The 27,153-nt window shown below is 50.6% G+C and overlaps 2 protein-coding genes across 6 annotated transcripts; both read right to left on the bottom strand.

Moving 5' to 3' along the window:
* Positions 1 to 2,843: 2,843 nt before the first annotated feature.
* Positions 2,844 to 9,301, bottom strand: MRPS15 (mitochondrial ribosomal protein S15). 3 transcript variants are annotated; one of them, XM_037827701.1, is made up of 8 exons: positions 9,065 to 9,301; positions 8,735 to 8,794; positions 7,610 to 7,685; positions 6,723 to 6,771; positions 6,115 to 6,199; positions 4,672 to 4,730; positions 3,229 to 3,420; positions 2,844 to 2,995 (listed from the first exon to the last, which is right to left on the bottom strand). In XM_037827701.1, exons 1-8 carry the CDS (start codon positions 9,192 to 9,194, stop codon positions 2,861 to 2,863), a joined length of 786 nt encoding a protein of 261 aa, XP_037683629.1. In that variant the 5' UTR covers positions 9,195 to 9,301; the 3' UTR covers positions 2,844 to 2,860. The 3 variants fall into 3 exon arrangements, with proteins under 3 accessions (XP_037683629.1, XP_037683630.1, XP_037683628.1); XM_037827702.1 differs by having other exon boundaries at positions 8,735 to 8,776; positions 9,065 to 9,300; XM_037827700.1 differs by lacking the exon at positions 8,735 to 8,794 and having other exon boundaries at positions 9,065 to 9,300.
* Positions 9,302 to 10,126: 825 nt separating this feature from the next.
* On the bottom strand, positions 10,127 to 24,377 carry CSF3R (colony stimulating factor 3 receptor). 3 transcript variants are annotated; one of them, XM_037827698.1, is made up of 19 exons: positions 24,224 to 24,377; positions 22,932 to 22,986; positions 21,735 to 21,869; positions 20,930 to 21,013; positions 20,476 to 20,652; positions 18,054 to 18,350; positions 17,032 to 17,155; positions 16,705 to 16,892; positions 15,761 to 15,930; positions 15,478 to 15,631; positions 15,300 to 15,379; positions 14,693 to 14,906; positions 13,565 to 13,753; positions 13,063 to 13,164; positions 12,089 to 12,235; positions 11,831 to 11,971; positions 11,465 to 11,558; positions 11,154 to 11,235; positions 10,279 to 10,755 (listed from the first exon to the last, which is right to left on the bottom strand). In XM_037827698.1, the coding sequence occupies exons 5-19, from the start codon at positions 20,489 to 20,491 to the stop codon at positions 10,279 to 10,281; spliced, it is 2,475 nt and encodes an 824-aa protein (XP_037683626.1). In that variant the 5' UTR covers positions 20,492 to 20,652; positions 20,930 to 21,013; positions 21,735 to 21,869; positions 22,932 to 22,986; positions 24,224 to 24,377. The 3 variants fall into 3 exon arrangements, with proteins under 3 accessions (XP_037683625.1, XP_037683626.1, XP_037683627.1); XM_037827697.1 differs by lacking the exon at positions 20,476 to 20,652 and having other exon boundaries at positions 10,127 to 10,755; positions 24,224 to 24,375; XM_037827699.1 differs by lacking the exons at positions 20,476 to 20,652; positions 20,930 to 21,013; positions 21,735 to 21,869; positions 22,932 to 22,986; positions 24,224 to 24,377 and having other exon boundaries at positions 17,999 to 18,120.
* Between the last annotated feature and the right edge of the window lie 2,776 nt (positions 24,378 to 27,153).

Here is a 27,153-nt window from a genome sequence, read left to right as displayed (position 1 = left end):
GTAACGACTTTTCTTTTAGATGAAGGGCCAAAACTCCTTTAATTGTTTGTAGTTCTTTTTAAAAAGCTACTTGAAGCGAAGCCCCACGTGGTTTCATACTACGTGAAGCAAACCAGGCCAGTTCCTCTTTCCCCCTCTCAGAGTACAGGGCTCTCCTAAGTTCCTCCTTCACCCTGTTAAGCAGGGCTCCCGCTCCCTTCTCTGCTTTGTTTCTGTTAATTCCAATACTTCTAAAATCTAATCTTTCCTTCCAGCCAGGCAGACTTGAAATCAGGAGTCATCCAATTCTATCTCCTGTAAACTGACAGTCACCAAATCCTGCTCTTTTCTCTACAAAATTTTCTCACATTTATCCCTTCCTCTCTTTTTCTATATCCACATTACCAATTCCCTCCATATCATTGCTCTTTTCTCACTTCTATCCTGTACTGGCTGCTAGGCTAAATTTCTGAAGACGCTACTTTCTGTATGATTAAATACCTTCAGTGGCTTCTGATTGTTTGGCAGGTAACAGCATGGCATTCAAGCTCTCCAGTCAGGCTCCACCATTCAAGACACATTCTGCATTCCCTCCAATTTTGCTGAACTCATCTAATCAGCAAGTTGCTTTCTCTGTGGAGGGTTATCTTTTCCTCATAATCACACCACTGCAAAGTCTTTTCCTGATAAAACACAAAGCTCGAACAAGAAAGCTCGACTTTCTCAAAGAGTAGTTTACACTTAACAATCTGAACTTAACATCTACTCCCTACCTCACTGCAACTGGGATTCAGCTCTCTGAAACTGTTTCACCATGCATTCCTTTTGGCCCTTCCCTTAATTGACATCTCAGCATAAGATACAACAGTTGAAAGCTGACTACTGTCCAAGGCTTTAATTTGGTGATTTTGCCAGGTGCACTGTTTTAAAAGGGGCTGTAACTAGGATGGTAATGTAACAAGTAGTTTAGTGTCACTGTCTTACACCTGGCCTTCAAGCCTGGCTTCTAAAGCATTTGAGTTTGCTAGTCCTTAGACTCCTCCCTTAGCATTTCAGAACATTTTTTTGCCCATAGGCAGTGTGATATAGTAGAATAGGCTTTGGAGTCAAGACAGATCTTGGTTTGAATCCTAGGCTTGCTTCTAACCTGTTGTGTGAATTTGGGCAAATTATCTAAACATTCTGAGCCTCAGTTCTCTCACTTTAAAATGAGGACAATCATGGAAATGTTGGGGGTAAAGGTGGTTTTGAAGATGAGATAATGTGGCTAAGACAGTACCTAAAACAGTGCCTTTCCCATAGGGTCTGTCCATTGTTGATTCCTTTCTCCAGCAACTCTCAAGTCTCCTTCCCCTCCGCTAGCCCTGTGAAATGTTGGTAACTGGCCCTCCAGCACAGTACCTCTAAGGAGGTGTGACCACTCAGAAGTCCTGCCCCATAAAAGGCCTTCCCTCTCATTCTTGGAGGTGATGTCTGAACAGTTCATCTTCAGTTCTGAGCCTCCCATCTCACTTCTCCCAAGTTTGCAGGATCCTTGGTACTCTATTCTGCTCTCACTTCACCTTCCCTTCAACCTTAGCTGCTCCTCCTGACTCCACCTCTCCACTCAAGTTATGACCTCAGGGGATCACCCTTCTCATCCTGACACAGGTACTCCCACCAGACCAGCCCATGACCTTTTCTTCTACAATCCCTGGCTGGGCAATTTCATTCAAACCCATGGCTTCAATTAATACCTAAACATAATTCCCAAACTTATCCCTGACCCAGACCTCTCAGTAGGATTTAATTTAGTTTTAGTTTAATTTAGTAGGATTTAATTTAATTTAATTTATAGGATTTAATTTAGTCCCAGATCTAAATTTCCAACTGCTCTTTGGACATCTCTAACACATCTTCCTTTCCTTGTTGACTTCTTTCAATGTCTTCCCTTTTTACTGAGAACAAAGTCCTGTGTTTACCCCAGAAATCTTTATATCATCTGCTGTCTGCCTACCCCTCTGACCATATCTCTTCCTACTCTTCTGTTTGCTCATTCAGTTTGAGATAAACTGATTTTCCTTGGATTCTTCAAACATGCCAAGCATGCTCAGGCTTCTAGGACTTGGCAGTTAACTTGGTGTAAATGGGTGGGCTTTATGGGAATGGGGCATTCATAATTCTCCAGAAATTCTAAGGAACGTTTTGTGTGGGTGTGCAGTTTCCTGGGGATAGGACTTAAAGGCTTTTGTCAGATTTCGGTCTAAACACCGAGACCCCTGCCTTCCACCCCCCAACAAATTGCTCTCATCTCTCCCCCTCCCATCTACCCTCCACACTGCTGCTGCTCAACTATCTAACACAGACCTGTTGCTATCATCATTCAGTTTTAAAACCTTAACTGTCTCCCACTCCCTAGAGGACAGTGTGCAATCTCCTCAGTCTAGTAAATAAAGCCTCTCACACCCCAGCTGCAGCCCTCCTTTCATGCTTTATTTCCCATCCTCACTGCTCTCTGAATATAGTGTACACTTGTAGATGTCTTTGGCTTTTTACTTGCAGTTCCTTCTGCCTGGGATACTTTCCCTCCCCATCTCTTCTCAGTTCAGAAAGAGTTCTTACACCTGGCTTTCCCATGCCAGTGGCCAGCCAGCTACTCCTCCTCTGTGCTGCCACGTGCTCAGTCTCGCCTCCACTGAAACACATGCCACCCGGATGACAGGCAGTTGTTTATGTCTCCCCTCTGGTGTGTGAGGATAAGGACTTTGCCTCAGACAACCCTAGGATCCTAGAGTTGAATGAAGGATTGAATTCCTCCTCCTCCTCTTCTTCCTCCTCCCCCTCCCTCCATCTTCTCTCCTACCAATCTCCAAGGCAGAAAGAAATAATTTAATAGAATTTATTAGTTGTCTTTGAGTGCCTCTGGTTTGGCTTCAGACGGGCTCTCCAGGCTCTTCTGGGCTTCTTTTTTCTGGGCTGCTGCTGCAGCTTTTAAGGCCCGTTTTTGCTTTTTCAGCTTTTGAACCTCCTGGAAGACCTGGGGATAAAAAGGGACAGGAAAAGCCTCAGACTTGGAGTGGGCAGGGTGAGACTGTTTCCCCCAATAATAACCGCAGCCTTTCTCCATTGGGTGGGTGACTTGTAACCTCCCGTGCCTGCTGGAGGCCCTGGGGCCAATTCTATGGCTCTACAAGAAAGGAGACCTCCCTCCTGCTCCCTCCATCTCAGTCCCAGAGTGGGACCAACCAAAGCAGCATTTCTGACTCATACCCGAATGCACAGAGCCTTCTTGGTCACCCAGCGGCGGTGGGCTGGTCGGTAGTACAGAGGGGGAAAGGTGTACTCAATCCCCAGTTCCTTGCACGTCTTCTCAAAGACATCATAGTTGGTCTTACGGAGGTTTTTGAGCATCTTCTTCCTCTGGTCAATGCTCATCAGCAGATAGCGCTTGTGGGCCTTGTCCTATGAGAGAGTCTGTGTTACTTTCAGTATTATATAAATACATGGTTTGCCACTTCACAGTCACAAAAGGATGGTCATTTTATCATCTCATTGAAACCTTCCAACAATCTTATGCAATAATAGTGCAACTCTAGGGTAGGTATTGTCATTATTATCTCCATTTTACAGAGGAGGAAATAAAGGTTCAAAGATACTATCTGATTCACAAAAGGTCCTAGAACTGTGGGTGCTGAGGTTGGGACTTGAATCTTGGTCTAGCAGTCTGACTCCAAACTTCATGTTCTTTCCCCTATACCATCCTCTCAGCCTCTCCACAGCTTAGCAAACTGTCAGCTGGGGTGGAAAGGAGGGAAGCCCTTTCGCTTTTCCCAGCGACCCCCACCCACATCTGGGCGCTGCTTTGTGAGGGACCCCCATAGTGGGACTGGTGTTCTATGCCTCAAATGAACAAAACTGGCATCTTCAAGGAATAGGCTCAACCAGCTCCAGGAACCAGACCCATCTGTATCCTCAACCAGTTTTCCCTAAAAATAACAGCAACTGCCTAATTAAAGTGGCTCTGTGCCAGACACTGTGCTGAGATATGGCGTAATGGTTAAGAACGTGGGCTCTGGAGCAAGACCACCTTGTTTCAATTCCCAGCCATCACTTCCTAGTGGTGTGCTTTGAGGAATAATTTATTCACTCCCTGCCTAGATTTCTCTGTAAAATGGAATAAAAAGATGGTTATAGGGTTAAATGAGATGATGCATGTAAAGTATGTAGCACAGGGTCTAAACAGTTTATATGCAAAACACTGGCTGCTATTAATTATTTCATGTAATCCTCATAATCCTATAAACAAGTACTAGTACCTCCATTTTATAGTTAAGAGAACAGAGGGTCAGACATGTAATAAAGCTTCCCCAAAGTCACACAGCTAGTCTAGTGGCAGAACTGGGATTTGAACCCAGAGCTATTTGTCACTGACCAAATATTTACTGAGCACCCCTTTGTGTTAGATACTGTGACCAGGCTCTAAAGTTTATACCCTTAACCACTGGTGACACTCAGCACAGCCCTGCAAGGCTCCCATTTCTCCACTGGAGGCAGTAGGGAAATGTGTTTCCCACTGCAGCTGAGAGGTGGGTACTCTGGAATAGCAAGCACCTGGCTCCTCAAGCCACTTCTCTGGACCCAGAGCCCTTCACCAACCAGACTCCTCTCCCCCAGGCTGATGTTGTTTAGCTGTGAGGAATGCCCAAGGTTTACCTTTCGATGTTTCTGCATGTGTTCTTCATAATTGCGGATCTTGACTGTCAAGGCAACAACTGAAACCACAAACCACAGAGGATGAGAGGGGGCACAGAAGGAAGGAAGGGCCCAGAGCTGGGTTATATTTTAAGAACTCAAGGAATAACAATCACCAATGCTTTTGTACAGCTCTCTCTAAATCCCAAGGCACTCTCAATTCCAAGATCTCAAGACTGTGGATCATCTCTCCTTTAGAAAGCAAAGTCAAAGGAAGGAAATTCCTTAGCCTGATAAAGGTATCTTCCAAAAACCATAGCAAATAGCATTCTTAATGGTAAACTTTAGAGCACTGTCATCAAATTAAGGAATTAAACTATCATGGGAGATTTCAATGGTGATAATGTAGAAACAGATGAGGTGAGACAAGCAGCTCTTTGCAGTTGAGGTGGTCCCCAGGCCGGGGTTTCTGGGGACCAAAAGAAGCTGAAACTCATCTTCTCAAAAGGGGGCTATGGAGGACCCAGGAATTGGGCCTCCAGACCTTTTCCATGTGAGTCTAGTGCCCTGCAAATGAACTCACTAGATTTTAATTCCTGACAGCAGAAGGAAAGAATGAAGGCAGGAGGGTGGGAGAAGGAAAGGCTGTAACACAGGCTGATGGCAAAGTGGAAGGAAATGTGAAGACCCCATGTAGGTTCACTAGTCTATCCCACTTGCTCCCAGTGGTTAATGAAGATGAACTGCACCCAAAGCAAGAGAGGAAGGGAGTGATAGGGTTTTTCACTCACACCTAATGAAGATTGCTGTTCCAGTTTGAAATCAATATTACCCTGATGGAGATACTTCCAGCATCCCCAGCTCAGGAGCAAGACTGCCTAGTCTTGAATCCTGGCTTTTCCATTTATAAGCTGTGTGTTCTTGGGCAAGTTACTTAACTCCGTGGCTCAGTTTCCTTCTATGTACAATGGAAGTAAAAACAGTACATATCACAAATGGTTGTTGTGGGGATTAAATGTTACCAGGCACATAAGGCTCTTAGTACATTGTCTGGCACATAAAGGCTGGGTAAATGTTAGCTCTTGCTATCATCACAGAGCTTATCAGTAAAGCACAGAGCTTTATTGTTTCCAAAGTGTGTGGACATCCCCTGGCTTCCCATCATCCTGCCACAAGGTAGGTAACATTACCTCTGCTCTACCCCACAAGCACCTGTTTTCCAGACTAGGAAGCAGAGGCTCAGGGAGGGTTGGCGACTTGCCCAAGCTCACACAATGGTATGAGGCAGGACCTGGGCTGCTGACTCCAGTGTCACACAGCTCGGGATAGCCCAATTTTCATTGCCCTTGGTCCTTCAGGTCTTCTTTCCCAAGCCACATCTAATCCCTAGTGTGACTGCAGATGAAGGCTCTGGGTCAGGTGCCAGCTAGCAGACTCCCCCACACTCCCACTCCCCACACCAACTTCGAGCCTCCAGGGAGCTGGTGTCCTCAGGGTTTGCCACGACCTTGTTCATCAACTGCTCTTTCTTGATTTTTAGTTTCTCCTTCTGTTGAAAACAGAGGAACAGTCAGCAACAAACAGTCTGTGAGATCTGCCACTCTCCATGAACTAACTGGTCCTCAGTCCCCCAAGGCTGGCCTTGGCTGCAGTCACCATAGCAACTAGGCCTAGATAACAGAGGGCCTGACTTCCCTGTGCTCACCAAGGGATGGCAAACACATAGCTATTCACATCCAGTTGAGTCCAAAGCCAATATCACTGACAGGAGAAATGCCTTGTTGGATGAATATCCCTGAAGCTTGCGCATTCATTCATGTATCAGATATTTATTGAGTGCCTACTAGTTGTCAGGTGTTAGGGATACAGTGGAGAACAAGACTGTCTCTATCCTCATGGTGTGCTGGGAGTATTGACCAGTAGACAGAGAATGACAGCGGGATAAGTGCTGTGACTTGAGAAGCACTGGGGCTGGGGGTGAGGGGTGTGGAAGGTGTTAACCAGGTGTCACGGTAGGACCAGTGCTAGAGGAGAGGATTGTGGGAAGTCATTGTTTGCAACAAGCAACTCACCTGGTTGGCCATTTCCAAAGACAAGAGTCTTTTCACGACGTCATCAACCCTGTGGAGAAACCACAGCAATGAGACGTAGATTGGGAGTGGGGGGCAGGGGGAAAAGAAGGCAAAACTGTTTTCATTTTCATTTGGGGAAAAAAAAAAAGCAGGGATGACTTAAAATTTCTTCTACAACAAATCAGTTAATCCCATTTTCCAGGGGGGATTAAGAGCCACTATGGATTTGGCTTGCTGGGCTGAGAATATGGACTAATGTGATAACAAGAGGATATTGGAGCTGACAGCTTGAGGGTTCCAGTCTTGTCACAGAGAGGGCAAAGGGAGGATTTCCATTTTAGTTAGAACATGGTTCAATTTGTTTTGAGATACTTCAATTCTATAATATAGTTTCTTCTCAAGTAACACTTCACAGTGTTAGAGGAGGAGGAGAAGAGACTGGAAGAACTGCCCAGCCTCTACCATGGCAGGACCTTGGCCTGATGTCAGTCAGCCGTGGACTGAAACCCCAGCTCTGCCCTGTAGTAGCTGTATGACATTGAGCAGTTCAATAATTGATAATATGAGGACATGATTTCCTCTCTCATAGGGCTGTTGTGAGAATCAAAAGCTGAGAGAGTTCTAGTAAGACCTGCGAGGCATGTTAGCTCCTTAGAAGCTGGTGGTTTAAGGTCCTAACAAACAAAAGCAATCAGCGGAGCTCCATCTGCCCCTGCTGCCCACTCTTACCATGACTGGCTCTCTAACCTCAGAGAGAGAGGTACAGACAAGCTTCTATAAACAAGCTTCAGATCCAGGAGCTCAGGCCTTGAAGCCACTGTTTTCCCCCTTTCTTGCCAATCCTCTTAGGGCCCTGTGCCTTCACAAAGTGGTTTCTTACTGCTTACTTCTCAATCCCAGGGACATTCTGGTAGTCTTTGAGCAGCGTGGAAGGGGGTGGGTCATCCTCTTGTCTAGGCTGGACTGTCCAGTGCAAGGAAGGAAGACATCCAGAGTCAGTTCTCCCAGCCCCAGTCTTGGCTCTCCTCATCCCTCCTCACCCCACTCTATAAGAGACATTCAGACTCAGACAACGCACTGGGTATCTCTAGGCTCAGTTTCTCTGCTGCACTTGCCTTGATAGTTCACACTAGGAGTGTTTGGCCTTTTCCAAGATCCCACACAGTGCTTACACCTCTCACACACCTGTGTGACTCTACAGTCCAGGGTAACTAGACTAGGATGGGTCCTCCTTTTGGATACAGGACTGAGTTTGATTCCCTCTGAATCACCCACAGTCTGGTCGGTGACACAGCCTAGAACAGGCTTTCAGCAAACTCTTGCCGGCTGATTGCATGAATGAAATAAGGGGACTGAGGAGGGAACCCCTAGCTTTAGAATGCCTGAAAGGTGAATACCAAGAAGAGACACAGGGAACCTTCAGCCTTGGTGGGAGCATCCCTGCCATGCCTTGGAGGTGAGGGAGGGAGGGGAATGGGGGAGATCAACGTGTCCTCACCAGTCAGACTCTGCTTTGCTGCTATACAAATAATATTAATAGCAATAAATACTAATATCGACTACAATTTATTGAACATAGTGCTAAGGATGCTTTTAATTTGTTATTGAATACTAACAACAATCCTCTCAAATAGGTACTTTTATATTTATTTTACAAAAGAGGTTCAGAGAGAGGAAGTGACTTGTCCAGGATCACTTACCTAGTAAGAGGGATCTTAACCCTTATGCTATACTGCTGTGGAATGGGAATACAAGTCCACCATCTCAAAAGAGCAGATTCAAAGGACTACATTCTTTGTAGGCTAGGATAGTGCCAGCCACTGCACTCCCTCTTTGCTTGCTAATTTTCATTCATGCCCACTCCCAAAGTTCCCGCCCCTCACTCCGAGGCAGACTTCAGGCTGTGGGGGTCTTCTGCTCTGGCTCACCCCTTGCTATCCCATGTGGTGTCTCTAACTCGCTGCCTCTGTCCCTTTGGCCACCCCCATGCCCTACACCTCAAGTCCTCATACCTGGTTTCTGGATGGCATATCCGCGGGCGGCCTGCAGGAAACCTGGCGGCAGAACGAACGCTGAGAACAAGCCCCTTAAATAGGTCAGCCTCAATTCTTTTCACGGCTCTTACGCATCCTGCCTCCATGCTCATTGCGCCTCGGCGCCTACCCGCCGCCCGGTTTCTTCTCCACTCGGCTGCCCCACGTCTCTCAAACTTCGTCTACTTCGTCCTCATTTAACCACCCTTTCTCTTGCAGCTGCACTTCTCCCTTATCCCCGCCGCCGTGTCTTCTATCTCCGCTGAACCCTATTTTGCAGTCCCGCCACCCCATTTCTCTGTTCCTCACCTCGAGGCTGCAGGCCCCACTGGTCGGAAGGAAGCCTGGCGTTTCCTCCGCCCCACAGCCTAAGGACTGGGGCCTGGGTCACTGCTTGGGTCCGAATAGAACACAACGCCCTCCACGCCACCCTCAGCATGGCGACTTCTGACCCCCGCAGGGCCCGAGCCACAGCGGCCGTCCCCCTTGCAGTACCGCCGGGCTTACTCGGGCGCCGCCATGTCTGCACAGGCTCGATCAATCGAGTGCAGTCGCGAGACCCGAGCGGGCGAGGACAGAGAGAATAGATTGCAAGGACAGGACTCGATGAAGCGAAGGATTGGGAGAAGTTTGATGAGCGGCTGTGTGAGACGGCGGTGTGGTCGTTGTCTGGCCCGGTTGTGGGTGCTGTATAAATACGAAAATGCCACTTTTTCTTGGGCATGCATCCTGCCCTTAATCCCTTCCTACACCCCTGGTCTCTGGTGCTGGTTATTTTGGGGGCTTCCGTGGGGACTGCCCCAGTCTTCTACACGGATTTAGTATCTGCCCTGACCCCGACCCCCCATCCCCTTCTTCCCCTTGGACCCTGTAAGAACTATTGAGTTTCATCCCGGTAAATAAGGTCGCTGACTCAGCCATTTCCTCCTGTGTGCCCTCGTGTGCGAGTCACTCAGCCTTTCTGGGTCTCAGTGTACTCATCCATCAAATGGGCATGGTTGAGATGATTAAGTGAAGTAGTTGCATGTAATGCATCTGATATATAGTAAGCATTCAGTAAATATTATCTGTAATATTTGTGAAATGAGGGACAAGTTATTTCTGAATCCCTCCTGCCAGTATGCGGTTTGGATGCTAGCTGAGGGCTGGCTCAATGAATGAATGAAGGAATGAATAAACAATTCTAGGAAGTACTCCTTGACAGCTAGGACTCTGAAAAGAAAAAAAACAGAGACTCAGACACGCTCAAGAGTTTCTTTAAAAAACCAGTTTAAGAGGCTGAACTTACAGGAAACAAGCACAAAAGGCAAGTGGGTGGGGCTAGATGAGGCCAGTTTATATAGATAAGGGGAATGGGGGTGGTGGTGGTGGTGCTGGGGACCAGGGATAGGAGGGGGGATCCTCTCTGGCTTTCCTGGGGCTGGAGTGTTTTTTTTAGTGACGGGCTTACTGACCTGACCTTCTCCCCTGGACAGCCCAGGCCCATTAAGAGGGAATCCCATGTGTTGGAGTCCCAGGAAACCCTAGAAGCCCTCCAGCTCCTCCACCCCATGGACCTGGAGCCCCTGCAGCAGGGGGAAGTCAAGTAGTGGTCCAAAGGCACAGTCATCTTCCTGGCTTGGAGATGGGGCCACTGGGGCCCCCAGGGGACTGGTCTGGAACCAGAGGTTCTCGTAGGACTTGGGGCTAGGGGTGAGGCCTCCCAAGAGGGGCTGGGTGGAGTCGCAGCGGAAGTAGTGCCCTGGTCCCGACCCTGTGGGACTGCCCAGCACCTTCCCGTAAAGGACCTGGTCACTGCTGGGCCGGGGCTGGGGCTGGGTGGAAACTGCTCTTGGGTCTCCCTGGAGTACATAGGCCTGGACCAGGGTGGGGAGGCCACAGGTCCCCGAGCTGTCGCTGGACTCCCAGGGCCCTGGCTTCTTTTCTTCCTCCTCCAGCACCGTGATCTTGGCGATGGGCGGCATGCTGGGGTCCCGAAGGCTGGGCAATTGGAAGGTCTCCTGGACACAAGGACGTGGGGTGAGGGGATGGTTCATTTTGAGGTGTCTGCCCCAATCATGGTGCCTCCTTGAGTCAGGGCAGACATGGCCATTTCTGCTGCTCTCTGCTGCAAGTCAAAGGGTCACACCTGCAAAGCACCTCACATGTTCCCGACTCACTGCAGAGAAACTTCCCAACAATCCTGGGTGGGATTATCCCATTTCACAGTGAGTTAGGTGAGTGAAACTCTGAGACCAGCAGAACTGGGATGCAAACACAGGTCTGTTTCACTCCATAGTGAGGGGGTCTTGGTAGGAAGTAACGGGAAGACCTGAGTGGTCTTCCTCAGAGGGGTAACCCTTCACTTTGGGCCTGGGCTACCCCCAACCCCAATTCCCTCTCCCTCCAGGCTTCTCACCTCTGCCATGATGGAGGGCATCCAGGAGCCCAGGCTGCTGTGGGCTGGGTCTGGGACACTTGGCCAGAGCGGATTCTTCCTCCTGGAGAAGGAGGCAGGTGAAGGCTGGGTCAAACTGTCTTTCTGTCCTTCTTCCCACTCACCCCTGGTGGCTTAAGGGATGGCCCCTTAGTTTAGAGAGAAGGTGGACAGTCCAGACTCCCAGACACAGGCCCTGAGGGCTGGAAGGGCTGGGAAGGATTAGGCTGGCTCACCTAGTCCTGCAGGGAACTGCAGGCCCTTTAAAAGTCAGGTCTCTCAAAAGGACTCACCTGGGGCTACAGCAGAGCCAGGCAGCCCCACAGAGGCAGGTGAACAAGAGCAGGAGGCCGAACAGGCCCAGGAGGATGTGCAGCTCTGACTCCTCTGGGGAGAGGAGAAAGTCAGAAGGGGTTAGGGTGTATGTAAATTAGTCTGGGTCTCTTCCCTCAGGCTGGGATCCCAGGGCAGGGCTGGGTCTCCTCCCTCAGACCAGGAGATTGCAGGATAGGGTCCTCCCTCAGGCTGGGATCCCAGGGCAAGGCTGGGTCTCCTCCCTTAGGTTGAGATCTCAGGGCAGATCTACTCTCAGAATGGGAAACCTTTGGGTGGAGCACTCTCCCAGCCACCCTCTCTGCCCAGCCCTCCTCTCCCCTTACCCAGGGCCAAGGTCATCAGGGTGAGGCTTGTACTGTTGGTGGCCCCAATCCGGCTGGTGGCCATGAGGTGGACGTGATACAAGCTGGCAGGCTCCAGGCCGTGGAGGACAAAGCCATGGGAGGAAGCATTCAGGACAGTAGCTGGGGTTGGGGAGCACCATCAGCCTGGACGCTGAGGCCTGGGGCTCCCTCCACTGTTCCTGAGTGCCTCCCTCCCTGCCGGCTTTTTGGGGCTGTGGGGGCTGAGGATAGACTCACAGAAGGACTGGTCCTGAGCATCGGTCCAGAAGATGGTGTAGTGGGTAAAGGGGCTTCTCCCCAACCCAGGGGCCTCGGGCACCCACTCCAGCTGGGCCCATGTCTTGCCAATGTGCTTTAGATGCAGCTCTGGGGCATGGGAGGGGGCTGTGGGAAGAGAGAGATGCAGGGCTGACAGGGCTCTGAGCGTGGCAGACAGCCCAGCTGGATTCTTTATGGCTCCCTCAGACTCAACAACTGGGTCACACTGAGGGGTAGGTGAGAAAAGAGTCCAGGGGGACTCATGTCCAATTTCTACCTGCTTAATGGTCTTGTTTTCTCAGAAACTTTGAATTCCATCTGCTTTTAAGAGGTGGCCAAGTCGGGGTTTGAACTTGGCTCTGTTTCACTCCAAAGCTTTGCTCCCTGATTTCCTCCAGGCCTGAATTTGTCTGACGCACTATCTGGTTTCTGCCACCCACCCTGTGAATTTATGCTAGGTCCTGTGTCTAATTTCTATCTGCTGTGACAGCTGATTTCTCTCAGGGCAATTGACTAAATTTTGCCAAACTTTCTTCCTGAATTCTTTGCTTTTTTTTGTCTCCGAACACAATGTGAGCACGTCAGCCAGATCAACACCTCTCACTGGCTACCAACTTCCTATAAGATAAAAAGGAGTGCCTTTGGCGTGGTATCCAAGACACTACACATCCTAAACCTCTTTTGCCTCTTCAGCTCCATACCTTACGGTGCTCCCTGAATTTTGCCAAACCCACTGTCCAGTTTCTATCATCCCACTCCCTTATTTCTGTCCAGCTGCTCTTGCAGGGGTCAAACATAAGGCAGGGGTAATCTTAGGATTAGGAGAGACCCCCTCTCTGGCACCAGAGGTAGGGGAGAAAGAAATGTTCTTTCATATTCCTCTCTGTTGGGGCCAGGCAGGCTTTGGCAGAGAGAGGAGAGGGTTCTGGGAAGGGGCCTGTTGGCTGACGAACCCTTCTCTTGGGAATAGGCATAGATGTGCTGGGAGGGTCCCACGGAGTCCTGATATAGGGCCATCACAGTGATCTCATAAAGCTGAAAAGGCCCAATGTTCTCTGTAGAGAGAAAATGGGGTAAACACTCTGATTAGGGGCTAGCCTCTACTGATAATCAGGAGCTAACCTTGACCTCTATAGGCTAACCTGGACTTCACAATGCTGGGCCAGCCTTGCAACCTCATCTTCAGATCATTTTGATGGGGGTAAGGAAAGAAAAGAGGAAGTAAGACATAGAAGGATTGTAGAAAGGTGGTAGAAAGGGCCTGAGCTGTAGAAAGAGAGGCTCAGGTTGGACTGTATTCTGAGGATGGGAGATGAGAACAGTGAAGGATCAGGAAAGGCTGGGAAATCTGCTTCTCTAGCATGTTCAGATTGTCCCTGGCCTACTCTCAGACAAGCACGGCCACCCCCTCTCCCCAGCCCTGTGCACCTGCCCAGTCCCCAGGTCCAGCCTCACCCTGCAGCAGCGTCCCCGTGATGGTCCCATTATGCTCCATCCTCCAGGTCTTACTGCTGCTGCTGGTGCTGGGGGGGCCCAGGCCCCACTCAATCACATAGCCCCGAGGCTGTGTGCTGGGGGGCTCCCAGCCCACCCAGAGGCTGTGAGGGTCTCGGCCCAGGGCATGGAGTCCGGCCAGGGGTGGGCCTGGAGACAGAGAGGGAGAAGTGGAATGAAGATGAGAAGAATGTGGGCCTGGAGTCGGAAGCCTGGGTTCAAATCCTGGCTTTGCTACTTACAAGCTGGGTGACCTTGGGTAAGTCAACATCTGAGCCTCAGTTTCCTCATCTGTAAAATGGAAATGATGATAGAAGTTCCTACCGCATAGGGAGCTGGCATGGAAGAAATGAAATGATGCCTGGAGGAAGGCTAGCAGAGTGCCCAGCACAGAGTAGTGCTTGCAAACGGTAATAGCTAACACTCTATAGTTCTTGGTATGTGCCAGACTGAGTCCTTGATATATGTAAATTCACTGAGTCCCTCAACAGTCCCATGAGGGAAGTACTATTGGTACCATTAGTGTCACCATTTCATTGATGTGCAAACTGAGACAGAAAGCGTAAGCCATGGGTGGCTAGTAAGTGGGAATATTAGCTGTACTTAATCATTGTTGTCGTTATTATTAGTCTCACCTCGCGAAGACTCATCTTCAGGGGAACTTGTTGGTGTGGCAGCTGATGCCCTGAGAATGAGCAATTAATTCCGAGGCCATGTTTCAGCTGGAAAAGCTTAGGACTTTCTCTCCCAGCTTCCTTGGCAGAATGGATTCTGTGTGTGTGTGTGTGTGTGTTTGTGTGTAACCAGTCTAACCTGGTTCTGGCTAGTGAAAATAATAAAAGCTAACACATCCTGAGCAACTAATTGCTGTGTGCCAGGAACGTGTCTTAACTTGTTTAGTCCTCATAACAACCCTTTGAGGTAGGTGCAGGCATCATCCCCATTTGCTAGGTGAGAAAACGGAAAACGCAGGAGGTGAAGTAACTTGCCCAGGTCATGCAGTGAGCAAATGACAGAGCTGGATTTGAGCCCAGGCGGTGTAGCCTCAGCACCCGCCCCTGTGTGCTACTCCCTGCCAGCCCCCTTTACCTCTGCTCTCCAAGAAGACCACTGGGGTGGGGCGTGAAGTCCCGGCCGTGTTGTAGGCCACGAGGGCCACCTCCCGGGCTTCTGGAGGCAGGTGGAAGGTGCAGTTGAGCTCTGTGGTGTTGCACAGGGGAAGGACTGCCTCATCCTGGCCAGGGGGTCTCCAGGAGACCAGATATCCTTGGATCTGCCCCCTGTTTTCCTCCAGGGGCGTTGGCTGGGTGAGCAAAGGAGGAAAAAGATAAGGGGGATGTGCCCCTCCTGGGGAGTGGGGCAGAGCCTCTAGGTGGGGTGAGTGGGTCACAGCAAATGAGCCCCCCAAGCTGGGAGCGACCTCCCCACTTTCCTCCCTCCCTCTGTTCCCCAGTGCCACGTCCTGGAAGGAGGGACAGAAGAAGCTGTTCCGGGGACTTGCAGTCACTTCACTAATCACTGAACAGACCCTTTGGGACATAGACTGAGTCCTGTGTTGTTGTCTCTCCAAAAAGGGCACCCCCCACTTTCTAAGCACGTGCGAAGGGCAGTCAAATCACATAGAAATCGGATCCCAGGGGTCTGCCTGGGTAGGAGCAGTCTCGGGGGTGGAGGGATGGCCTTCAGAGGGGGTCACCTTCCAGAACAGCTGCACATCCACTGTCCTGGGATCCAGCTGCCTCTGCCGCCACCACGTGTCCATTTTGATGACGGGGGCTGTGGACAGAGGGAGAGGTGAGGGTGCCAGTCAGGGAGGGCCCAGGAGGCTGGACTGGGCCCGGATGGCGGCTCCCCGCCCCTTGCCAGCCTCTTACCCAGTTCTGCTGTGCTCAGCTCTAGGCTGGGGCTCCAGTCGCTCCAGTGGCCGGGCAGGCGCTCGCGGATGCAGCGCATCTGCAGGGTGTAGGTTGTGGCGGGGAGGAGCCCACAGAGCTCGTGCTGGAGGGCGTTGGGGAGCAGGGGGGCCGCCTGGTGGTGGTGGTGGGGGAGCGTGGCTCTGAGCCTGGCGGGCTGGGCCTTTCCAGGGCAGCTGGAACCCCCACTTACCCACCCTTCCGACCCCCCACCCCAGGCCTTTGAGGTGGCCCTCCGCCTTACCAGGGCCCAGCTGGCTGCTCCAAGCCACGGCTGGTAGCGCAGCTCGCACTTCTGGTCCATGAACTGGCTTCCCTTCCACGGCTCCCAGCACAACCGCAGGCAGTCAGGCGGGGCTGGGGCCACCTCCGAGCTGGGGTCCAGGGCCCACAGCGTGGGTGGCTCCAGTTTTGCTGCAAGGAGAGGGGTTACCAGACCCTCTCCTGTCCCACCCTACAGGGCTCTGCCTTAGCTCCCTCTTGTCTCTGTCTGTGCTTCCATTTTTTCCCCTGAGTCTCCAGCCAGGGTCTCTCTCTCTCTGTCTGTCTCTCTCCATCTCTGTTTCTCTCTCTGAGTCTCTGCCCGTGTCTCCATGTTTCCTTGGGCCTGTCTCAGTGTGTGTGTGTGCCTGTTTCTCCCCAGGCCGGTCTCTGTTTGATGTTCTTGCCCCAGGGCCTTCACACTGGCAGTTCCCTCTGCCTGGAACACCTCCCCCCAGATGTCCACGGGGCTCCTCCCTTCATCTCTTTCAAGGATCTGCGCCAGTGTCACCTTCTCACTGGGGACCTTCCCCAACCACCCCATTGAAATAGCAGCTGCTCCCCACCCTGCTCTCCTTATGTCCTCCACTAGAATGTAAAGTTCTGAGGGCAGGATTTTTGATAATTTTGTTAACTGCTGTATCCCCAGTGCCTAGAACAGTGCCTAGTATAGAGTGGGTACTTCAAGAATATTTGTTGAAGCAATAAATGAACTAGTCTCTTGCCTCTGTCTCTTCCATGTCTCTGTGTCTCCATTTCTCTATCTCCAACTGCATCCCCCTTCGTCTCTGTCTTTCCTCTCCTTCTCTGTCTCTAGGTCTTCCAGTGTCTCCTTGTCTGCGGCTGGTCTGTGTTGCCCTCTCCACACCAATCTGAGTCTGCCCATTTGGGGAGTTCTCACCACCCCCGACACTCAGAGTCACCCACCGACATCCATGGGATCAAGGCACAGCTTCAGGGACTTGCTGGTCCCCAGCGCATTCTCCGCCTGCACCCAGATGCCCATATTCTGGTACAAATGCAGGTGTTTGCGTGGGATGGAGCAGCGGCTCTGCCCAGCCTTGGGCACGCAGTCTGGGATGGGATCCTCTGGGGTCTGGCAGTTGCCCCGGCTCCTGCCAATAGGACCAGCTTGGGTGCCAAGCCAAGGAAGAAAGCAAGGCTCCCTTCTCCCTTCCATCTTTTGCCTCCCTCCCATCCATGCTCCACCCCAGGATCCAAAGAAAGGGGGCTGGGGTGGGAGCCCCTACTCACTTGAAGCTCTTTAGGGTGAAGCTTGTGGGCAGGTGAGTGTCAGGTCCTGGCTCCCACTGGCAGGTAAGGTTATTCGTTTTAAGGTCCATGAGGCAGGACAGGTTATGAGGTGGGCTGGGAGGGTCTGTGCGTGGGGTAGTGGACAGTGTGAGGACTTTGGGTAGTGCTACTGAGAAAGCTCAAGCTGGGACCAATTGGCCTTATTTCCCTGCCCTGGGTCAGTCCCCTTGGGGTCACCTTGTCCATCCCCCTGTCTCAAGGTTGACCCTTGAGGGACAGGCCTGGGAGAATCCAAGTTATGAGCATATGCAGGGACAAGCATCACAGAACCCCAGCATCCTGGTGGTCCCCCAACCTCCAAGTCCTCCAACTCCAGACCCCTTTGCCAGTGGCAGTGTAGTGCCTGGGTCTTCATCCTGGTTCTGCCATTCATTTATCTGTGATCTTGAAGTTACTTAACCTCTCTGTGCCTCAGTTTCCTTACTATACATCCAGTGCTTAGAAGACTGCCTGGCACATGGTAAGTGCCTTGGAAGTGTTAGCTGTTACTGTTATTCTTGGACAAGAATGTTAGTCTTTTTTTTTTTTTCCCCCTTTTTTTCTCATGTCTCAGTTTGGCATAGACGCCATCCTGCTGAGGCTGCAGTTGGGGAGAAGCTGGGAGCAAGCTCAGCTGGTAGAGAATGTCCTCGCTGGATGTGTCCTCCTACGTGGAGGAGCTGGGCTTGCTCAGCAGCCATATAGAGTAGTGGTATAGCACTGGCTATAGAGCCACACTACCTGATATAAATTTCAGCTCCATCCTTATTAGTGTGTGACTTTGGGCAAGTCACTTATCCTCCCCAACCCTCAGTTTCCTCATCTGCAAAATGGGGCTTATAGTAGCACATATTGGCAGGGAATATTGCTTGATAGAATGCCCATAACATGCTTATTGAGCAAGAACTCAATAGATAATAGCTCTTACTAGTATTGGCAGGAGACATCGGAGGCAGATTGGGCAGATGGTTGGAGGGACTTACAGCCGGCCTGCAGCTCAGCCTGATCTAGGATCTGCAGGCGATTGTTCCAGAGCAGGCAGCAGAAGAGAAAGGCCTGAGTGTGGTTGAGGTGGGGCAGGGTGATGGTGGACTCCAGGGTTCCATCAGGAAGGTGCTGCTGCCTCCCCCTGAGTTGAAGCTCTGCTCCCAGTTTCCACAGAATCTGTGACTCTGGGCCCACGTGGCTGCAGTTCTGGCCAAAGATGCAAGAAGCTGTGACAGGATCCCCTAGGCGGACGATCGGGGCAGACAGTCTGATGTGCCCGCACTGCTCGAGGCCTGGATTGGAAGAGAATGTGCCGTGGATGGCTCTGGTGCCTGGCAGAGCTGGGCTATAAGCCCTCACCTTCCTGCTTCACCCCCTGAGCCTGGGGGCTGGACGGGGGAGGGTGCCTATGGGGGCTGTGAGAGGTTAGAGGGGGTGTGCCAGTTTGGATGTATTATGTCCCCCCAAACGCCATTATTTTTGATGCAGTTTTGTGAGGGCAGATGTATTAGTGTTGATTAGGTTGGAATCTTTGATTGTTTCCATGGGGATGTGACTTAATCAACTGGGTGAGACCTTTGATTGGATAATTTCCATGGAGGTGTTACCCCACCCATTCAGGGTGGGTCTTTATTAAATCATTGGAGTCCTGTAAAAAGAGTTCATAGAAAGAAGGAGCTCAGAGCAACTGAGAGTGACATTTTGAAGAGGAGCTGCAGCTAAGATAGGACAGAATGCCTCAAGAGCAACACTTTGGGGAATGCCATTTTGAAACACAACCTGGGAGCAAGCAGAAGCCAGCTAACAAAGGTTTTCTGGACGCCAATGGCCTTTCTCCAGTGAAGGTACCCTATTGTTGACGCCTTACCTTGGACACTTTATGGCCTTAAGACAGTAACTTTGTAACCAAATAAACCCCCTTTATAAAAGCCAGTCCATTTCTGGTGTTTTGCAAAAGGGCAGCATTAGCAAACTGGAACAGGGGGTAAGATAGAGATTGTGGTGTGCTGGTAAATGCTTGGCACATTTGTAGAAAATCAGACTCCTTTCCATGTGCAGATACTCCCACCCTGGCTGACTTTTCAAGCTACAAATGGACATCACTGAACGGAGAGTTGGGAAGAGATGTGTTCAGATGGCTCTTGCCAGCCCTCGCTGGCACTTCACCAGGTAGAGACTAGGCCCTTCCCCAGCTCCCTCCCCAAGGATGGCAAAATCAATATTAGAATGATAAGCAAACTGCAGCCATGGCAATCTTTTCAAAATTCAAATCTGATTTTGTTTCCCCATCTTGATTCCAGCACTTCAATGGCATGTGTGAAAGGCAAGGTGGTGTGGTGGATGGATAAGAGCACAGGCCTTGGGGCTAGGTTGCTTAGGTTTAAATCCTCTTTCTATCACTTATTAATTATGTGACCCTGGCATGTTACTGAGACTTTCTGTGCCTCAGTTTCCCCACTTGTAAAATGGGAATAAATATACTCTCAACCTTAGTGTTGCTGGAAGGATTCGATGAGTTAACATGTGTAAGACACTTAGAACAGTGCCTGGCATGTGAGTATCTGCTGTGCTCATTAGTATAAAGACCCCAACCTTTCACTTGTCTCTTGTGCCTGGCCTCTGCCTAAGCCTTTTGGTTCCAGCTCAGACCATCCTCTCTCCACTCCAGCTGCTCTGGTCTTCTTGCTTTTCCTTGAAATGTCATGATCTCACCATCTCCCGATCTTTGAACCTGCTGTTCCCTTTTGAGATGCTCATCTTCTCTCCCCACCCTCCACCGGTCTTTCACCTGTTTAACATTTAGGTATCCTGGGAGGACCAGACCAGGCCAAGCCTCTTGTGCTTCCAGAAAGCTCTTATCAGCCTTTATGATTGTAGAGTCATGTGATTATTGGCTTGTCTGTCTCCCCAGCTAGACCACCAGTTCTGTGAGGCCAGGGGCCTTGTCTGTCTTACTTATTACTGTACTCCCAGGGCCCTCGGTGAGAATGAATTGAGTAAATGAATGAGTAAGCGCTGCCCTTTGCCAGTGCTGCCTTCTCTCCTCTTGCAGGTGTTCTCAGATCTATTTTCTGGTGGGGATGCTGAGGCCCTAAGAGGAGAAGCACCCGGCCCAAGGTCACAGAGCAGGTTCATGGCTCTCAACCTAGGGTACCCACTGCTCTCCAGACTCAAAATTTCAGGCTGGAAGGAACCTGGCAAAGCTGATTGCTTCAAAACTCCACCTGATGCAGCAGGCTCAGGTGGCCTGTTTTTGCACAGCCTGTGAACTAAGAATGGTTTTTACATTTTTTAAGGGTTAAAAAGAAAAGACCAGGGAGGAGAATAAGAAGCAGTAGCAGAAGTAGTAGTAGCAGCAGCAGAGACCATAGGTGAATTGCAAAGCCTTAATATTACTATCAGACCAAATTTACTGACCCCTGCTCTCTGGCATCCCTCAATCTTGGCCTCACCCCTGGAGATGGGAAACTCTCCACCTCCTGAGGCAGTTTCCATGGTTGGAGAGTTCTGTTTGGGCTTCCTTATTTCAGGGTGTCATCTGCCTTCTTGTGGCTTCCTTCTCAATCCCTTTGCTGCCTGGGTCCTTCTGAAAGCCTGGCAATATTTGTAGACAGAACCTGGGTCCCCCAGCCTTTTCCAGACTGACCAGCCCAGGCCCTCTAAGCATTCCTCATGAGGGGTGGCTTTCCTGCAGAAGTCTGTGGTGGTGGTGTTGGGGGCGGGGTGGACCTGGCTGCCCAGTTTTGCATGTCCTGGACTACTTTAGGCATCCCAGGAGCAGTAGGGTGGACGGTGCAGGGAAATGACCCCCTCCATGTCTCTCCCCGTAACTCCCTCTCCCCATAGCAACCCCACCCCTGGCCACACTCACTTCCGTGGAGCAGAAAGATGATCAGGGCAGCTCGGGTCAGGCTCCAGGTTCCCGGCCCCACCATGGCGCCAGCTTGGTGCTCACCTGGAGGCAGAAGGGACTGGTTAAGAGCACGGGTTTTGGGGTCAGAGCAGAGCTTATTCCTTACTCTGCCACAGTGAAGCTTTGGCTAGCTTATTTGACCAATCTTAGTCTGCAAAATGGAGGTAACAATGTGCTGCATAGGGCTTTGGGAGGAAGACATGAAATGATGCAAGTCGAGGGCACATAGATGACTCTATGAGTGAGAGCCACTGTTATTAGATCTGTCTTCCAGGGAAAGCAGGGAGGGGGGCAGCGAGAAACAGTTTCCTCTTCTGCTTTTCTTCCCCTTCCCTCCTGTCTTAGCTGGGTTGCCCCCAGAAAGAAGAGCCTGAAACAAGGACTTGCATGGAAGTAATTCCAGGAGTGGGGAGACGAAATAGGGAAGGAGAGAGAGCCCACCTAAGGATGCATTATCGAGCTGGTCATCTCTAAGGGCAACTGGGGCTCGATCAGAGTAGGACCTTCCCAGGAGCTATGTAGAACACAATTTATCCCTTGGATGGGACGGAAGACAGGAACATTTATCCACTCGCTCTTTCCCCCCATTGGTCAGGGGATGCCCCTTGGGGAGTTAACTTCCTTGAACTTCCAGGTTGTGCATGCATGAGTATCAGGTGGGCTCTCCTAGGTGATCCATGCCAAAGGGGTCAGGGACACTCCTTGGCAGAAAGTGAGAACTCCAAGGAGCAGCTGAGGGGAGGGGCTCTTGGGTTACACCTACGGAAAGCTGGCTGTGATGGCCGGAGGGAGAGGTGGACTGAGCAGATGTGAGGCGGGCCACCAAGTTTTCCAGTATACCCCCAGTTCTGGGCACAGGCCTCTGGGGCTCGGTGTCATAGGGTGGTGGTGACTGTGCCTAGATGGGAAGATGGAGAGAGGGTTAGCTCCAGTCTCGGGAAGTATGCTAAGGTTACTATTGCAAGTGTGGACAGCTTCTAGCAGCCCCCCTTTTCCCCCTCTCTGCCTCTTTTTTTGCTTCTGGCCTAACACTCCACCCTGCTCTCCTTGGGATTTTGGGGCCAGACACCTGATCCTCCAGCACTGATTGGTGCTCTCGGTGGCAGGTCAATGGGAGCCACTAACCAGTCTGCACACATATATGTGAACACATACATTCAAGTGGTTTCCCAGCAGATACCTCGTGCTCGAAAGGCAGACAAAGCTAGGAGAAGCTTTTTCTTTCCTTCTCTGATGGAGATGTGAATAAGAATCCCCCAGATCCTCAAGGCTGTTACTGCTTGCCGGGGCCTCATATGACCTAATAATCTGCCTGTATATATGATGACTGCTAGCCTGTAAGTCACCTTTGTGCAAATTAGGATAAAAGCACCCCTGACTCTGGGAAGATGCATTCCCACACTAGGAGTCATGACTTGGTGACTGGAGAACATAGTCCCCTCAACTGGGCACCTTTGTACAGTGAGAAAGCTGCACAGCGGTCAAGAGCACTCCTGCCTATCAATCAGTGGTCAGCAGTCTTCTTGCTACAGCACACCAGTTTGATTATCACCCATGCACATTAGTTGGGGAAGATTTTGCCTTCTAGATCTAGATTTTGGGACACTTGTCCCCATCTCCATTCATTTTTTGATCAGTGCCCTAGCCCTGCTGCCCTAGTGAGGGTCAGCTTCAAGCCGAGCCTCTGCCCAGCAAGCTACTAGCTCATCTCCTTCCATTGGCTCCTGTCTAGAGCTGGCAGCTAAGTCCCGAGAGGCTCAGGTATCTTCCTCACGGGATCGGGGGTGGTGGCATGATTGGCATCAGCCCCTCATCCCCCACAGCAGCCCCAGGCACCCCCCACCAGGTTGAGTGGGAGCTGGGGCCTGTTAGAACATGGTCCCACTCTCTGGAGGGACAATATTCAAAGAGCCAGTCCTGAGCCAGACCTCCTGATCTGAACCCTGGCACCACCACTTACCAGCTCTATGGCCTTGGATAAGTTACTTCACCTTTCCAAGTCTCAGTTTCCCCATCTGTGAAAAAGGGATAAGAATGCCCTTCTCAGATTTGTTGTGCAGATGAAATGAGATGATCTGTGATGAAAGCACTTTGCACTGTGCCGGGCATAAAGTAAACGTTAAATAAACATCCCATGTTTCACAAGTCATAAAGCAGGATGCCACCCCATGGAATCCAGCTGGATTTAGCACAGTCACCTACCCCACCTCCCTATGGCTGCATGGCCACAGCCTCTTAGGACTGCCACCTTGGTTTATGTCTTTAGCACATTGCACAGTTCCAAAGCCCCATTTCTGGGTCCCCTCCTTCAAGCTCCTTAGTCCTCAGTCTCTCTCCCCTCCTGTCCCAGGAGCTCCTGACCCTCTCCGGGTCCCAGCTCTTTGGAGTGCTGCCATCACCCCTGGCCCACCCTCCTTTCTGCTTTCCTCTCCCTTCACTCCCATCACGTTCAACCTTCTCCCCTCACCCTCCCTTCTCCGCTTCACAGCCCTCAGCCCTCTCTCCCCTGTTCTTTCTGCCCCTGAGACTTCTTTCTCTGGGAAAGGGTGGGCAGAAGAGAGAGGCCTTCCCAGACATGGTTCCGAGAAAGGGGGAGCCAGACCGGCAGAAAGACAGCGGGAGACACCATGGGAGAGACACGACAGACACCCAGAGATGGGGTCTGAGACAGAGGGTAAAAGGGTCCAAGATACAAGGACCCCAGAGCAGAGTCTTGAAGGCCCAGGAGCAGTCTAGCAGGGGGAGGCATGAGAGACAAAGAGAGAGGCACAGAGAGGCTCCGAGGGGGCAGCAGACAGAAAGAAACTTGGAGAGAAAGCAAGCCAGAGAGGGGCCAAGAGGAAGGACAGAAATGGGGGATACATTAGACGGAGAGACACGGACGGGGCGTGGGAAAGACGGGCACGCAGACAGGCACCCAGGTCGCGAGGCAGAGGCACGGGGAAGGGACAGCGATTGTGCTCTTCCCTGAGCCCAGCTCGGTGCCTCCAAAGAGAAATTCCGCTGCTTAGGATCTCCTTAATGCACCACCCCCTGCCCCCGCAAAAAAAAAAAAGCTGGTGTGTCCCCAGGAGAAGAGACCCAGTGTCCAGGGCTCCCAGCAACAGGGGATGAACCCCAAAGCAGGAGGCCCTGCCCCAGGCCTAGGGCCCCTGGTTATGGGCACTTCGCAGAGTTTGGGGGAGTGAACCTGGGCCTCCAGGTCCCCACCAAGCCCCAGGCTTAGCCCCTGCCTGGGGATCCCCTACTCACGTTGGAGCCTGCGGGCCTCTCCAATGCAGGGCAGGTTCCTGAAAACAGCCGCAGTCCAGCTTCTCTCCCCAAGCCCTGTCGTTAATGGCTCGGCCTCTGACAGGCCGGGGGCTGGGATTGCAACACCTGCCCGGCCTCCCTCCTTCCCTCCTTTGTGCTGCGGGCACAGGCAGCCCCTTCCTCCCAGGAAGGAGCCGGGGAGGGAAACTGGGGAGGCCCGGGAGGCCTTCCTGCCTCGGGGGTCTTAAAGGGGCTGGGGGATGTGGCAACAATGGCCCTTCTTTACCTCCGGATTTCCTGAGCTTAAAGCTTTGGGACTGGGCAGGGCCCGGGCTCGGCCCTGGCTCGGCCCTGGCTGGGTGCCACTCCATGCCCCCTGCCCTGGGGCAGCATCTCTTGGAGACGGATCCTGAGCTCAGAGATTCACTGAGCACCCACCTCGGGCCCCCGCGGTGCTTGGAAGGGCGACGTCCAGGTTACAGGGATCTTTATAACGAAGTCCCTTCGTTGCTGCTCCCCGCTTCTCTAGTGTTCTCCACCATTGTCCAGAGGCCCCGCAGATGGAGAAAGGGGGACTCTGGGGACAAGACAAGGTGGTGTCCTGGTGAGGTGCAGGTTTTTTTTTTTTTTTTTAATTATCTGAATTGATAATTTTTTTTGCAAAACAATCTTTACACATATTTGATTTTTAAAAAATTTTTAAATTGAAATGTATTCATTCACATACCATACAATTATCCAGAGTGTAAAACAATTGTTCACAGTATTATCATATAGTTGTACATTCATCACCACAATCCATTTTGAACATTTTCATTACTCCAAAAAATAAAAATGAGAATAAAAATAAAAGTAAAAATAACACCCAAAACGTCCAATACCCCCTCCTCCATAGTATTCATTTACTTTCTGTCCCCATTTTTCTACTCATTTGTCTGTACAGTGGGTAAAGGGAGTGTGAGCCATAAGGTTTTCACAATCACACGGTCATACCATATAAGCTGTATAGTTACACGATCACCTCCAAGAATCAAGGATACTGGATTGCAGTTCAATAGTTTCAGATATTTCCTTCTAACTATTCTAATAAACTAAAAACTAAAAAGGGTATCTATATAATGCATAAAAGTTATCTCCAGTGCATATTTGATTTTGTTTAATTATCTCCAGACTGGATTACAAGAGGCATGGGTTTTCCATATGTTCACTAAAAATTAGTGTAACTTTTTCTCACAATGATTCTGCCCCACTGATTTTTTTTTTTAATTGCATCAAATAGACTGTGCTTTGTGTCTTTCATGATCTGTATCCATGGATCCTCGGCAACTGTTTCCAAGTAATTTTCAGTGCATTTTTCTGAAGAGGGTTCATGCTGTTCGTGGTTTTTTGGATCCATGACCCAGTAAAGGAGAGATACACAGGACTAGCAGGGTGTATATAACACACGATCCTTTTTAGCAACTGTGGGCTCTGGGCTTGGTGTGAGGGGGCAGGCCTAGGCTGCAGTTCTGGTTCCAGGTGGAAATACTCACCTGCCCGCTCAGCCTCCCTGAGACATCCCCCCGGCTCCTGCACACTTACTCACCGAATCTCACTGACTCTTCTTTCAAAATATAACCAGAATACTGGGTATACAGGTCTTCATTGAAAATTCCTTCATCTTGGCTCTATGTTTTGAATATTTTCATGATAAATTGTTGGAAAAAATATAATTGTCACTTACACTGATACAGCCAGGTCCAAGTCACCCGTATCTCCGAGATAATTGCAATAACCCCCTCACTGGTCCTTTGCTTCCATTCATCCTTGTCCCGTGTACTGTTGACTGTTCATCAGCAGCCAGTGTGGTACTGACACAGCCTGAGTCAGGTCATGTTGTCCTCTGCCCCAAACCCTCCCATCTCACTTAGATTCAAGGTCAAAGTCCTTTTCAATGGTCTACAAGGCCTGTACAACCTGGCGTCCCTATTACCTCCCCGCCCCTCTCCTAGTACTCTCCCCCTCATGTTTCTGCCCCAGCTACTCTGCTTTCCTTGCAGTTCCTTGAACTTGTCAGGCTTCCTCCTACCTCCGGGCCTTTGCACTTGGACTTTCTTCTGCCTGGACTCTTTTCTTCCAAATAGGTACATGGTTTTGCCCCTTCTTCTTCTTCTTTTTATAGGTTAACAAAAGCTTTTAATTGAAATTTAACATACCTAAAGCACAGGGTACAAATTCTAATCACACAGCTAAATAAATTCTTACAAAATGAACAAACCCATGTTTGTTCAGGTCTTTGCTCAAATGTCACGTTCTCATTGAGGCCTTTCCTGACCAACATTCAAAAAATTGCAACCCCCACTCCCTATCTCTCTTCCCTTGTTAATTTCCCCCCATAGCCCTTTTCACCATCTGATACTGGCTGCCTCCTCCAACTAGAATGGAAGCTCCATGAGGGCAAGAGTTGTTTTGTCTGTTTTTGTTCAACACTTTATGCCCAGTGTCTACAGCACTGCCTGCCTCATAGCGGACCGTCAATATGTATTTGTTGAATGAATGATTGAATGCATGAGTGTCTCCTCCCCTGTCCCCACCACACCTGGCCTCTGTGCTCCACTGTGGTGAATCGCATCCACCCTGCCCCCCAACCCAGGGGCCCAGGAGTCATTCCTCACACCCCCGTCTCCACACTCCCACATCCTATCAGTTCTTAATGAATAGAACGAACCTTTTGCTCATTATTCAAGAAAGATGTTCCGAGAGCCTATTCTGCGGCGGGAGGCACGGGGGTGATGGTCAACAGAAGCAGCTTCAGCTCCTGCCTTTGCGGAGCTCCCAGTCTTATCATCTCCCCTCCCTGCCTTTGTTCAGGCCTCCCCATCTCTCACCTGGACAAGGCCGCAGCCTCCCTGCTCCCTGCTCTGGGCTCTCTCCCTTCACTACCATCCGGC

Source organism: Choloepus didactylus, chromosome 2 (assembly GCF_015220235.1).
Source record: "Choloepus didactylus isolate mChoDid1 chromosome 2, mChoDid1.pri, whole genome shotgun sequence".
In the NCBI taxonomy this organism is placed as follows: Eukaryota; Metazoa; Chordata; class Mammalia; order Pilosa; family Megalonychidae; genus Choloepus; species Choloepus didactylus.
Note: the sequence above shows the minus strand (reverse complement) of the source record. Positions and strands in the feature narration are given on the sequence as shown.